The 12,634-nt window shown below is 43.3% G+C and overlaps 4 protein-coding genes across 4 annotated transcripts; 3 read left to right on the top strand and 1 right to left on the bottom strand.

Annotated features, from left to right (window-relative positions):
• Positions 1-1,424: 1,424 nt before the first annotated feature.
• On the top strand, positions 1,425-3,110 carry O0I10_008040 (uncharacterized protein; the record flags this gene model as incomplete). Its single annotated transcript, XM_058488047.1, has 3 exons — positions 1,425-1,840; positions 1,912-2,714; positions 2,773-3,110. The coding sequence occupies 3 exons, from the start codon at positions 1,425-1,427 to the stop codon at positions 3,108-3,110; spliced, it is 1,557 nt and encodes a 518-aa protein (XP_058341159.1).
• Positions 3,111-3,380: 270 nt separating this feature from the next.
• Positions 3,381-4,384, bottom strand: O0I10_008041 (uncharacterized protein; the record flags this gene model as incomplete). Its single annotated transcript, XM_058488048.1, has 4 exons — positions 3,381-3,440; positions 3,505-3,882; positions 3,961-4,275; positions 4,340-4,384. 4 exons carry the CDS (start codon positions 4,382-4,384, stop codon positions 3,381-3,383), a joined length of 798 nt encoding a protein of 265 aa, XP_058341160.1.
• Positions 4,385-4,902: 518 nt separating this feature from the next.
• O0I10_008042 (uncharacterized protein) lies at positions 4,903-6,721 on the top strand (the record flags this gene model as incomplete). Its single annotated transcript, XM_058488049.1, has 10 exons — positions 4,903-5,004; positions 5,069-5,176; positions 5,232-5,318; positions 5,387-5,514; positions 5,574-5,695; positions 5,748-5,836; positions 5,892-6,242; positions 6,314-6,411; positions 6,468-6,568; positions 6,633-6,721. 10 exons carry the CDS (start codon positions 4,903-4,905, stop codon positions 6,719-6,721), a joined length of 1,275 nt encoding a protein of 424 aa, XP_058341161.1.
• Positions 6,722-7,475: 754 nt separating this feature from the next.
• On the top strand, positions 7,476-10,516 carry O0I10_008043 (calcium/proton exchanger; the record flags this gene model as incomplete). Its single annotated transcript, XM_058488050.1, has 8 exons — positions 7,476-7,826; positions 7,893-8,346; positions 8,406-9,106; positions 9,165-9,314; positions 9,371-9,614; positions 9,674-10,049; positions 10,099-10,218; positions 10,282-10,516. The coding sequence occupies 8 exons, from the start codon at positions 7,476-7,478 to the stop codon at positions 10,514-10,516; spliced, it is 2,631 nt and encodes an 876-aa protein (XP_058341162.1).
• Positions 10,517-12,634: the final 2,118 nt, after the last annotated feature.

Raw genomic sequence — 12,634 nt, forward strand, 5'->3', positions numbered from 1 at the left:
GTTCATCGTCGCCAATCCTAAATTTCGCAAAGTCACTACCAGCCAAAAAATATTTTCGTCGTCGTCGAAAATAATTCAAGAGATCGATCCACTTTGGCTGGTAGTGACTTTGCGAAATTTAGGATTGGCGACGATGAACTTCACACTTTCACACAAGGTACGCTGGACCCAGCCGAGCAACATTGTCCTCATAAAGACCCCTCATTTGATTGTAAAGTTTAGGGATACGGGCATCTTTATGTTTTACATGGCCGTAAGCGTGATGGAGTTGCTTTCTCCTAATGGATGGCGTCGACTGCATGAGCGGAAATAAGGACGAGGACATGTCGTAGCTGGTGCACACAACGTGTCCGATTGGCGAGGTGGATGAAAAGTGGGCACACTTTTTACAACCCCCATTTTCAACGTGCCATGAATGGACCGCAGCTATTCAGTTTACTGGTGCGATGGCAATGGCATCAGCAATGGCTGTTTGGGAACAAGGTTCTTATTCAATAAACGTCTGCTTGCAATGCTATAGACATTATTCCTTTTAAACGACTTCGTATCATAAGAATAATAGTAATTGTACTTTAAAGAGACATAATCCTTGATGCTATCAAATGTCTTCATCACCTAGAAACATGTTGTGACTTCTACGCACATGCATTGGTGAGATGTACATGTAAGGAAACAACTCATTGTGCATTCACATCAAGTCTTCTTCTAAGAGAAAAGGTCTACAAACGTCATAGCTCCAAGAATCTTATATACGCCTTGAGAACGAGGCTGCGATCAGCATTTTATACCACTTACGACGTAGGTAGTAATAATTGAATATCCTTGCTACGATAAGGAGACTGCAAAAAATACCATTTAGTATGAGTGATTTTCGTCATGCAGGGGTGACGATCCAATTCGCTGATGTACAAAAATGACACGTCGAATCGACGGTCCCTGAAATTGTTGTACAAATGCTTGACATAAAATCCGTTTCTGGGCAAAAGCTCCTTTTATGAAACGTTGGATCGCCCACCGCCAAATTCCTTGCTCCACGCGTCTCCTTTTCTGTCGATCAAATCATTTGCAGCAGTTCGTATCCATTAAGGACCAGTAACAATTGTCCTTTCTTCCCCGCCAATGGTCAAATGGGATAATGCAATGATCATGTTGATGCATAGGATGATGTTTTATGTTGGCTCGTCTCAATTTACTTCAGCAGAATGATACGTAACACAACCAAGCATGTAACTAAAAAGAAACGCAAGTGCGTGGATGAAGGAGAAATATGCGTGGCATCAGGTCCAAAGGGAGAAATTGTGGTCTCCTTTCAACATGGCTTTTTTCTGCACTTGTGTTTTCTGCACTTTTCTTTTATCCTTATTCCATTTTAGCATATACACAATTGTCTTTTTATAATGACTGATCCACCGAATCAAAAAGCCATGACAAGCACTACTACGGGTATTCAATTCGACTTGGCACAAGCAGCAGCAACACCAGCAGTAGAAAATGGTGGCGGCTACACCATACCAAAAAGATCCGTCGCTAGTCGACAAGACGATAACGATTGGCATGAGTCTACTTTAACGACCATATCATCATCCATGGATCACAACACAAAAAGTCATCTTCATCAGCATAAGGAATACATGCACAAGGAAGAGACGGAAGTGGAGCACGCACCTGACGAGAGAACGTTACGCCCTGATGACGATTATTACAATGACACTACAAAGCAACCAGAAGCGTATTATACAGAAGGCTTGAAGAATCCAGGATGGCTTACGGTGTTAGGGACGTTCTTGTTGAACATTTATACGTGGGGCGTTGTCTCTAGCTGGGGCGTCTTTCAAGTCTTGTAAGTGTGCTGTTTGCAAAGATGACTACATCTATCTACTACCAACAAGATCACTAACGTAAAAGACAAAGGTACCTCAAAGTGTATGCTGGGCAAACGGATGAAGCACGTATTTCGTTTGTTGGTACATCAGCCAATGCAATCATTCTTGCTCTTGGTTTGGTTGGCACGCCTATTATACAGCGATTCCATTATCGTGGTACCATCTTTATAGGTGCTGTCATTTGTTGTCCTCTTAGTCAGCTTCTTGCTAGCTTTGCGACTGAGCTATGGGAAGTTTTCTTAACGCTCGGGTGCATGTTTGGCTTTGGAGCTGGTCTTTGCTATATCGCTTCTTCAACATTACCCTCACAATGGTTCTTTCGCAGGCGTGGTCTTGCGAGTGGCATCGCAAGTTGCGGTGCATGTGTGGGCCCCATGGTCTTTTCACCGCTAACACAATCATTGATTACAAATATGGGATACCGTAACGCACTACGTGTACTTGCTGCTATTGGTTTTGCCACTTGCTGTCTAGGCGTGGTATTGATCCGACCACGGTATCCACCACCATCATCGTCGTCGTCATCATTGGAGAGCGAAAAACAAAAACAATCCAAATGGTGGCAACGTATCCTATCCTTGGATCGAGCCATGTTTACGTGGGAATACAACTTTTACCTACTACATTCATTCTTGTCGACCTTTGGATACCTTCCACCCTTCATCCTAGCACAAACCTATGCATCCGAACTAGGTGCTGATCCTGCTTTTGCGGCCATCTTTGTTTCGATTCTTGAAGCAGGGAATGGTTCCTCACGTATCATTTTCGGTTGGCTTGGTGATCAATGGCTCGGTCGCATTAATGTTCTTTTTCTCACTACACTCGTATCTGGTACGTGTAAAGTATAATAGCGTAATTCATGCATTAACCCATGATGATGGTTACACAGGGATTTTCACGTCTGTGATTTGGCAAAATGCAATCACCATTCACATCTTTGTAATTTATTGCGTACTCTTTGGCTTTACAGGTGGTGTCTTTAGTGGATTGCAGCCTGTCATTAGTGCGGAGATCGTGGGCGTTGATAGGATTCAAGAAGGTGTGGGTGTATCATACTTTTTATCGCTCTTTGGTATCTTGACTGGAACACCGATCATGGGATCTTTACATCTTCACTATGGATGGACCGCAGCTATTCAGTTTACGGGTGCGATGACCATAGCATCGGCGATGGCTGTTTTGGGAACAAGGTTCTTGATGAATAAGCGTTTGTTGGCAAAGGTGTAATGATACATATACAGCCAAACCCCCTTTTGGATACAGCATTATAGATTGTAGATACATGGCACAATCACATACCCTTGATAAAAGTATCATTCTCTACATTTTCCTTTCTTTCATGGGAGTTTGTGATAAGCATGTGAGCTAAGCGTGTTGAGAATACATATCAAGAAAAGGCTACTGACAACAATGCAAGTAAATTTATAAACACAGTAGTTAGGGAAGAACAATAAAAGCGATGGTAAAAGTAGAGGAGAGGGTGAGGTAGGTGATCATCTAATGTTCTGTGCTGGTGGTAGGAGGAGCAACGTTTACGATGTAATAGGGTAGAGCAGGCTATGATATAGAAAAAAAAAGAGTTAAAAACGTGCACACATGCACCTCGATCCTATCCACTTGCCTGTATCTTGTTGTTCTTATCGCATTGTATGAGCCAGTCAGGCTTGACCACTGGGATGGAGTGTTTCACGGCCTTCTCATAATTGTCACCTCTTGGGACTTGTGCCAGCAAATGGGTTGTTTCACTTGTAACCTCCTCACTCCATGATGCACCCAGCTTCTCAACCAAGGCTTTGAGTTCAGGAATCACCGTTTCAGATTGCTCGAGGACGCCAAATGAAACCACGATGCCCGTCAAATCTTCCATCTTATGCGTGCGCACCGTCACCTTGTTCGATTCAAAGCTGCCTGCTGTTGTCTTGATGACGATGTGGAACTCGTATTCATGATCAACATCCAATCCAGAGAGCTTAATAAAGTTGGTCTCTGTAGGAACGTCCTATTTTGATGATGCATGGATGATGATGATGATGAGTCCAAGAGGGAAGGAGGATCGTGTAGATGGTATTGCTATTACCTGTGCCAATTTTGTGTCATTTTTGTATACGTCAAGGGATCTTAAGCTTGCTGTATATAACTCGAGTGAATCCCATTCAAGAATCAGGGACGTCTGTGTGATATTTCGAACGCGTACAACAGGATTCACGGGCTCATGTCGACCAAACTTTGTAAGGATGTTTTCTTGCAAGTCCCAAAACTCGTGCATTTTCTTCTCTTCATCATCCGTATTGCGGTTCACAGTGATATTGACGATACTTCCAGACGATACACCTTTGGGTAATAACAAGGAGGGGAACTCGATGAGATGGTGGTCCTCGGTCAAGAGAATGGCCTAACGCGTGCGTTGGGTGGTCAGCATGAGCCATCCGCATTCATACCCAATAGACCATTCTTACCATGCCGGCATCGAGCCTTCCGACAGTGAATTGTACAGACGTCATTGGAGGAGAGAGAAGGGGTGTTGTTGTATGTAGACGAGAACAAAGCCAAGAAAAGAGAGAATTATGAGCGGAACCAAGAGGGCGAGGTATTTCCAGATCTGGATAAGGTTAGCTCAGGATGAACAATGAAGCATAGCCATCTTCATGCAAGCCTTTTTTCTTATTAGCCACACAACAAAGATAAACAAAGACATCGATGATTCACAAGTAGGAAGATGATCGAATGTCTCTTATCCTTATCGATGAAACTGACAACAAAATAAAATCCTCCTTCGAGCAAAAAGTGGTTCTATTATAAGTAAACAGGTATCGTATTGCATGCTCATGTGTCTTTATAATGATTTATTGGTTGTCCATGTACAATGATGATGATGATGTATTTTGATGGTAGTATCTAAAGGGGATCGTAGGCGAGGGCGTATCCTTCCTTGCTCACAACATTTGACGTACAAGACTCAGCCAGCTTGAGCCAATTCCTATTCCCCACTCCTTCCAGCTGTCCACCATTCTCCCCGACCATGAGCAACCTCGACGCGATCTGGAGTGATCTCACCCAATGGGAAGCTTCCATGAATGAAAAAGATGCTCAGCTAGCACGCCAAAAGCCCATTCACAATCAGGTACACCCCAATGCTACGAAACGCGACTACTCCAACTTGAAATGCTGACACCTTGTTCTTGAAGAAATTACCACCTGTGCGAAAAGCGTCTGAAATTGTGGTGAACGATTCTCTCAAGCCAGCTGGTCTAGAGGCTCTATCAATGCGTACACGTCCAATGGTAGAAGAAAAGGTTGGTTTAAAGATGTATGACTTGACAAGGGTACTGATTTGAGTATCATGTACAGGGCAAAGCACCAGTGAATAAGGGCAAAGAGCCAGCATCTGGGCCACGGATGAAGCCTAGTGAAAAGGCAATGCTTGAAAAGGACAAGGTAAGTTATCTACTATACGTGAAAAGAGAAAATGTGTGTTAGGATGCGATATTGATATTCCATCACAGGGCAATGCATGTTTCCAGAAACAAGATTTCAAGGCCGCCATCACTCATTACACCAAAGCCATTGATTTCGATCCGAGCAATGCTGTCTTTTTTATCAATCGTGCCATGGCTTATTTGAAATTACAAATGTATGTATTATGCGTGATGTCTAAGATACTGAAAGACTCAAGCATGATGAATCGAATAGGTACCTGGAAGCAGAGCAGGATTGTACTCGTGGTTTGAATTTACATCCAACCAATGTCAAGGCATTATGGCGGCGTGGTATTGCTAGAAGATCATTAGGTCGAGTAACGGAAGCGAGAAATGGTAAGGTCGAATCTTGAGATAACGAGAAATGATAGCTTACAGGTCATATTAGACCTTACGAAGGCGTTGGAAATCGAACCTAGCAACAAGTCTGTCAAGGATGAATTGAGCAAACTACCTGTCCCCACGCCAAAGAAAGAGGTTAGTATTCAGAGATGTAGGATATGCACATCATATCAACTCATGTTGATATTAGGAAAAGCCCAAGATCGAGAGGAAACGACTCCCTATCAAGATTGTGGATGAAGCATACCCAGAGACGACGAATACTGTAAAGAAACAGGCAGTGACACCACCACCCAAGCAAACACCAACCCCATCAAAAGAGCCAGCAGTGCAAGCCACGCCTTCACAAAATCAACCACCACCACCACCGCCACCATCAGCAACCAAGACGACCAAGTCACCAACAAAGAGTGAAGGAACCAAGCCATCGTTGACGTTATCGCCCATATCATTCAATCCACCCAAGACCAATATCGAATTTGAAAGGGATTGGAAAGCATGCCGACAACGTGGAATGGATACGTTGTATCAATACTTTCAGGTATGCAATATCATGTTATGAGAGAAAGAGATGAAGTTGACTGAACATGGATGCTATTCTATTCTACATAGTGCATTCCTCCTTCCAGCTATGAATCCCTTTTCCGCTCATCACTCGAGTCTGATCAATTTGAGCAAATGATTGATCTTTTGGAGACGCGTTATACAAAGTATGTCTGTCTACAGGGTATCCTTGGAGTAGCAATGCTAACGCGTGATGTGTTAGGGATAAATCCAACAATGAGATTTGCAACGTTTTGGAAGGCTTGACCAAAGTTCGGCGGATTGACATGCTTGTCATGTTCCTGGATAGGAAGCATAAATCAGGTGCGTCATGGGTGGTAATAATGGAGCCTTCATCGTGTTAACCTTATTTTTTCCCCCATTGTAGCATTGGAAGGTCTTATCAAGAGCCTAAAGGGATCTGTGGACGATAGCACATTAGCAAAACTTTCAAAAGTATACGACGTCAAATTATAAAGCGTTTGTTGCTTGTTTGATTACAACTACGATTGAACGAATGTTTGGGGAGAATTGTGTTTCATGATGAATGGCTGAACGGGTATGTGGAGAAAAGCATCCGATGGCACGAGACTCGCTTATCTAGACATTGCTGATGCCTTTTTTTGTGGTTCGCTTGTTGGTTGAATATGGTAATTCTGTAGCATTTGATCCGTGCCTCTCCATATTGACAGCGTGATGCTAACCATTTCTGTGAGCGTGCATCTTTATACGTCATTTGTGTTCATCTTTTGCATATGGACTACAGGATATATGAAATAGCGAGAAAACGTATAATAGAGATTCCCCGGATGCTCAAAATCGGAAATGTAAATGCATGTCTTTGTGCTTAAGGCCAAGTATGTTATGCAAAGGCGAGTGTGATGCATTATCGGTATCAGCTCCAAATTTGTCTAGGTCATCCTTGCTTGGTGCCAAGTATCAGCCTTTTTTCCCAAGAGTTAAAAAATGCTCGACTTTTATTATATCCAACGGCATCACGAGACATTAAATATACGGATCCAACAAAACCAAGACGCTTATTCGGAAGAAGGAAGGGAACGATGCGTAGCAGAAATAACGACATAGGGCGCGCCACATAACACAGTAGGGGAAGCATCTTGTGTTACACCGCCCATGAGCTCCGCAATGTAAAAGAAACAGCCGATCTTCCGTACCCTATCTCCTTTTTTTTCGTTTTCTCACCTCTTTTGCTTTTTGCTGCTTACCTGGCATGGATCCATCCGATACAAGGCCAAACCTGTCAACTCACAGGTCATCGAGCAGTAGACTACGTTCTCATTCAGATTCATCAGGTTCAGAAGACCAAAACGGTAGTCGATATGGTGCTGTCGAGCCATCGTCACCTACGCGTCGGAGACCATCCGTCAAACGACGTTCAACTTTACGTCGTAACCAACAGCGTCGACGCCCCTCACATGCAAGCTATCGTGGAATGGATGATGCTGAAGCACAAGACGACACATCACTTGCTGAAGAGGACGATGACGATGATCGTCCTCATCACGACCATGTATCATTTGCTAGTGCCGAACATGAAATCACACTCAAAGATAAGCAAGAGGTATGTATACATATATAGATAATATGGATGGATGGATAAAAAACTCAACCTAACAACGTTTTATAGGCCATGAATCGAGAGCATCCTTTTGGTATGCCTATCTGGAAACCGGCATTGTATCGTAAATCCCGCTCGGTTGTACGAAAGGCAAACCTAGCACTTCATTCATACCCTTCGTCATCTCCACGATTGTATTTGCACCCTGGCAATATCCTTTGGACACTTGTATTTGGTTGGTGGCTAGCATTAGTAATGGGCGTTATTGCATTGCTGGTATGGATCATACCACCCGATGGACGCAAATACAGTGCTGTCACTGGAGGTTTGGCCATGTATTTGCTTTGGCCATTTGGTCGTTACGTGGAGCGCATTGTCCCTGAAGAAGACGCTGAAGCCGAACCACTTATTTCAACTACAGCAGCTCATTATCGCAAACAGACATGGAAGGAGTTACTCGTCCACGTAGCCAAAAGTGGTCTTAGTGGATGGGTTTACTATCTTTTTTACCTTACAATCATTGGTAAAGTATATCAAAAATCATGAAAAAGAAGAGGACTTTATTGATCGTGGCGAACGTAGGTCCTTTGCTCTTTATTGTATCGACCATTTGTTGGATGTGTGTTATCACAATCCCCATGTCCAAGCTCAACTACAAACTCTTACGCCATCTCGGTCGACATCCACTCAGCATTCGTTTCCATGCAAGTCCAAGTGCTGCCTCTTCACGCACACAGCCTACAGTGATCTTGCTTTGTACATACCAAGCAATCGGCTTCCAATACTACAAGTATACTTACGAAGGAATCAACATTATCTTTATCAATCTGCTCTCGCTCGTATTCTTTGTCATTTTCGATGAATACGTTATCCGTCATCATTGGCCCGATGCCTGGATCGCATCTCCATTAGCCGTATTTTCACTTTCACTCGGATCGGTCATTCCCCTTTCATACTTTATTGGTATGGCTGTGAGCAGTGTTTCGGCACAAACATCAATGGCTGTTGGCTCGGTGATCAATGCTACTTTTGGCAGTATCATTGAAATCATCTTGTATGGCATTGCACTTATGGGTGGTAAGAGCGCGTTGGTGGAAGGATCCTTGATTGGAAGTATTCTCGTGGGTGTGTTGCTATTACCTGGCTTGGCTATGATCGCTGGTGGATTCAAGCGCAAGGAACAACGGTTCAATGCCAAGAGTGCAGGTGTCACATCAACTATGCTCATCATGGCCATTATTGGCGCATTGTCGCCCACTCTTTTTTATCAAATGTTTGGCACGGTAGGTGAATGATGAGCTATGAAATCATGGGTGGATATTAATAGAGGCTGTGTACTAGTTTGAGCTTCGATGTAATGCTTGTCCTGGAGACGTTGTCGATGACTCATGCTCCCAATGTCATTATGAGCAAATGGATCCTGCCGCTGATCCCGTGTATCAAAATAAGGTCAAGCCTTTTATGTGGATTTGTGCTGCCATCTTGCCCTCGGTAAATGAAACAACGATAAAGACGTCCTTCTTCAGCGTGCTAAGATTTTGAGATAGGCCTACTTTATTGGTCTCATCTTTAGTTTGCATACGCATGTAGACATGGTGTGGAAGAGCTCATCGCAAGAAAACTCGGCTTCACGTCAACAGCAACAACAGCAGCAACAATCGTTCCTTGCATACTACCAACGACTGCTTCAAAATTACATCACCTCACAACCTCCACCACCAGCAAACAATGAGCACCAAAACGAACATCACAATGCCGCTGATCCAGCATACAAGCGCCACGCACGTAGTGGTAAGGTTATCAATCATGATATGGTACACGAGCTGTATAATGAATGCATCCTATCATAGATCCCAGCATGGTTACCACAGCAGAACATCCTCCGCAGAATGGCAACAGTGATCCCAACAATGGCAACGTTGGTACACTACCACCACCCCTTCCCAACTTTATACAAGCAGGCGATGATGAAGATGAGGAAGAAGAGGAAGCAGCTGGTCACGATGCACCTGAATGGGGCACAGCCAAGAGTTTCACAGTGCTTTTTGCATGTACGCTCTTGTACTCTATCATTGCTGAAATTTTGGTGGATACTGTCGATGTTATTATGGCTGACATGGCCATTGATGAGAAGTTCCTTGGTCTCACGCTCTTTGCTTTGGTACCCAACATTACCGAGTTCACGAACGCTATTGGTTTTGCTCTCCACAATAATATTGTATTAAGGCAAGTGCATGACGATTCACTCATTTACTCTATCTAACATAGCCCATAGTATGGAAATTGGATCGGCTTATGCACTTCAAGTATGCTTGTTGCAGATTCCTGCCATGGTGCTATTCTCGTGGTGGTTCAATCATGGCAGCAAAGAGGAATTGGCCAAATTCACGTTCACGTAAGTAGAAGGGACATACACACAAATGCGGCTATTGTTATTAACAATGACTCTCTCATCTAGGCTTATCTTCCCTCACTGGGATGTAGTGGCTGTCATCATGGCCGTCTTCTTGTTGACTTACACATACCAAGAGGGAAAGTCCAATTACTTTAAGGGTTCCATCCTCACCTTCAGCTACCTTGTACTTATAGCTGGTTTCTTTTTCGTTCCATCTGCAAGCAACCGTACCGTTGAACATGACGATGGGCTTATGAGCAAGTTCAATCCATTGAGCCTCTTGACCCGATCCACATAGAAAAACAACACCACCATCCACCTCTATTTGATACCCAATTATCGTTATCTGATCATCCCAAAGATAAAACATGTATAATTATGTGAAAAGTTGCTCGCTTCGCTCGTGGATTTTTGTTGAATGGCTTAACATTGTCTATGGTGAAATAACTTTACAGTATGCATTCACATTTGCACAACCACATCGTAATCTCGTATCCATTTTACAGGAACCTGCAGCTCTTTGCCATCTATATAAGAGGCTATTAACTCTCTAATAAGCTGCCCTGGAACAATGTTCACGGCCATGAACCGTACACTCTATCTATGTAGGACAGCTCAACCTACTTAAATTTCCACTTCTTCTCTCTTCCTCCCATTCTCAACTGTTGCCCCATTCAAGTATGTACCACTACCACTTGCAGACGATTGTCCTGCTTCAACCCATCATGTCCATCCTACAATTGTCTTGATCCGATTGCCTTTGACTGAATGTCAAGTCCATGGCGTGTACACAGCCCACCACAACACCCTCGTTTCTTGATACCACAGCTTCTCTTGAGCACTTCTCGACCACGACCAAACGTAACAGCATTCATTCCAGCAGCTGCTATCAGCAAGGTCTTTACTCCATTGTCTCAAGTTACTTGCAGCGAATTGCGTTACAGCCTTTTCACGTGAACAGCAGATAGCCATCATATAGAAGCAGCTTTATTTACTCGTAGCAACATGCTTCAATACATACACATTCCAATGGATGATGCCATATCAACTATCAAATACACGGCAATGCGATCAATCTTCACTTGCGGTCGAAAATGACCAAGAAGGAGATTGACAACAGCAGAATGGGAAAGGAAGCATATCAACAGCGACCACATGACTCTTTTCAACCAGCATGACAGCTATGGATGGATGGATGCAACCAAGCTCAGTGATGAGAAATCTTGGAATGTTGCTTTGGTTACTTGGCGCGTTGTTATCAGGAACGATGGATCATATCACGTTGATACGGCTGAGGATGATGATGATGATGGATTGGATGGCATTGGCAAAAGGGTCTATATCTTTGACGGGATGCGTTTTGCAACCATGAATGATATGGGGACACTCAAATCAAGGCATGCAGCAGCTATTTTGCAATCATGGATGAAGGATGTTTATGACCGCAGCAAACTAGTAGAATACAATGACACAAGTACCCCCATTCACTCTATGTAATTCACCCATATCTTATTCAATTTGTAATGCTATTGCTTTGTTTTATTTACTTGATAAACACCCCCACTACGACTATTCATTGAACGCAGATTGGATTCAACATCGTACTACCAGATCCACTCACATCCAAGCAGTGTTTATGCCGTGTTGTGCTTGGTCAATGGTCCACCATGCGGTGCTTGGATGGTTCTATTGGGCCTAATAGCTGATCTTGTATCATTAGCTGTCAATCCATCATCCCATGTATCGTAAATGTAAGAAACTTACCATATAGTGCAAACGATTGTCACACGACACCAGCAAAAATTAGAGTGACAGTTCTTTCAACGTCGTATACATCCACTGGTCCCTTGTTGCCCATATCATCAAGTATCACTTTCTAGAATCTACATAGCATGGGAAGTTACGTACTGCATGCCAGCAATGATCGACTAGCACCTAGCAGACAATAAGACAATCACTGTAGTTGTCTAGTAAAGCTTTCTTATGTATTATTTTTGGGGTTCTTCTCTTGTTACATCTCTCCAATGCAAAGCTTCATTAAATTTGTTGATTTACTATAAGAGCGTTTGCTCTCTGTATCATGCAGGAACATAAACAACGTATGCAGTGGTACATGTGGGGTATCCTTGATGCATGCATTAACTTTGACAACCCGTTGAGACCTTTTGCGTTGATACCAAGCATTGCTACCGTGCTTGCCTTCATTCGTTCGGTGGTGCCCTTTTGGTCTACTCTATGAATCTCTCTGCTGAGATACGAAACTATGTGCATAAATTTTTCTTTGATACCTTACTTGGTTTCATCGTCGAATGTCACATTCGAAGTTGTTGTCGGCCACAAGTCAACTGCTGTTGTCCACGTGCATAATGATTTCTTGCTGATGGGGTAAATTTCTATAGCAACATTACCATCATTG

Source organism: Lichtheimia ornata (assembly GCF_029851405.1).
Source record: "Lichtheimia ornata isolate CBS 291.66 chromosome Unknown scaffold00041, whole genome shotgun sequence".
Lineage (NCBI taxonomy): Eukaryota > Fungi > Mucoromycota > Mucoromycetes > Mucorales > Lichtheimiaceae > Lichtheimia > Lichtheimia ornata.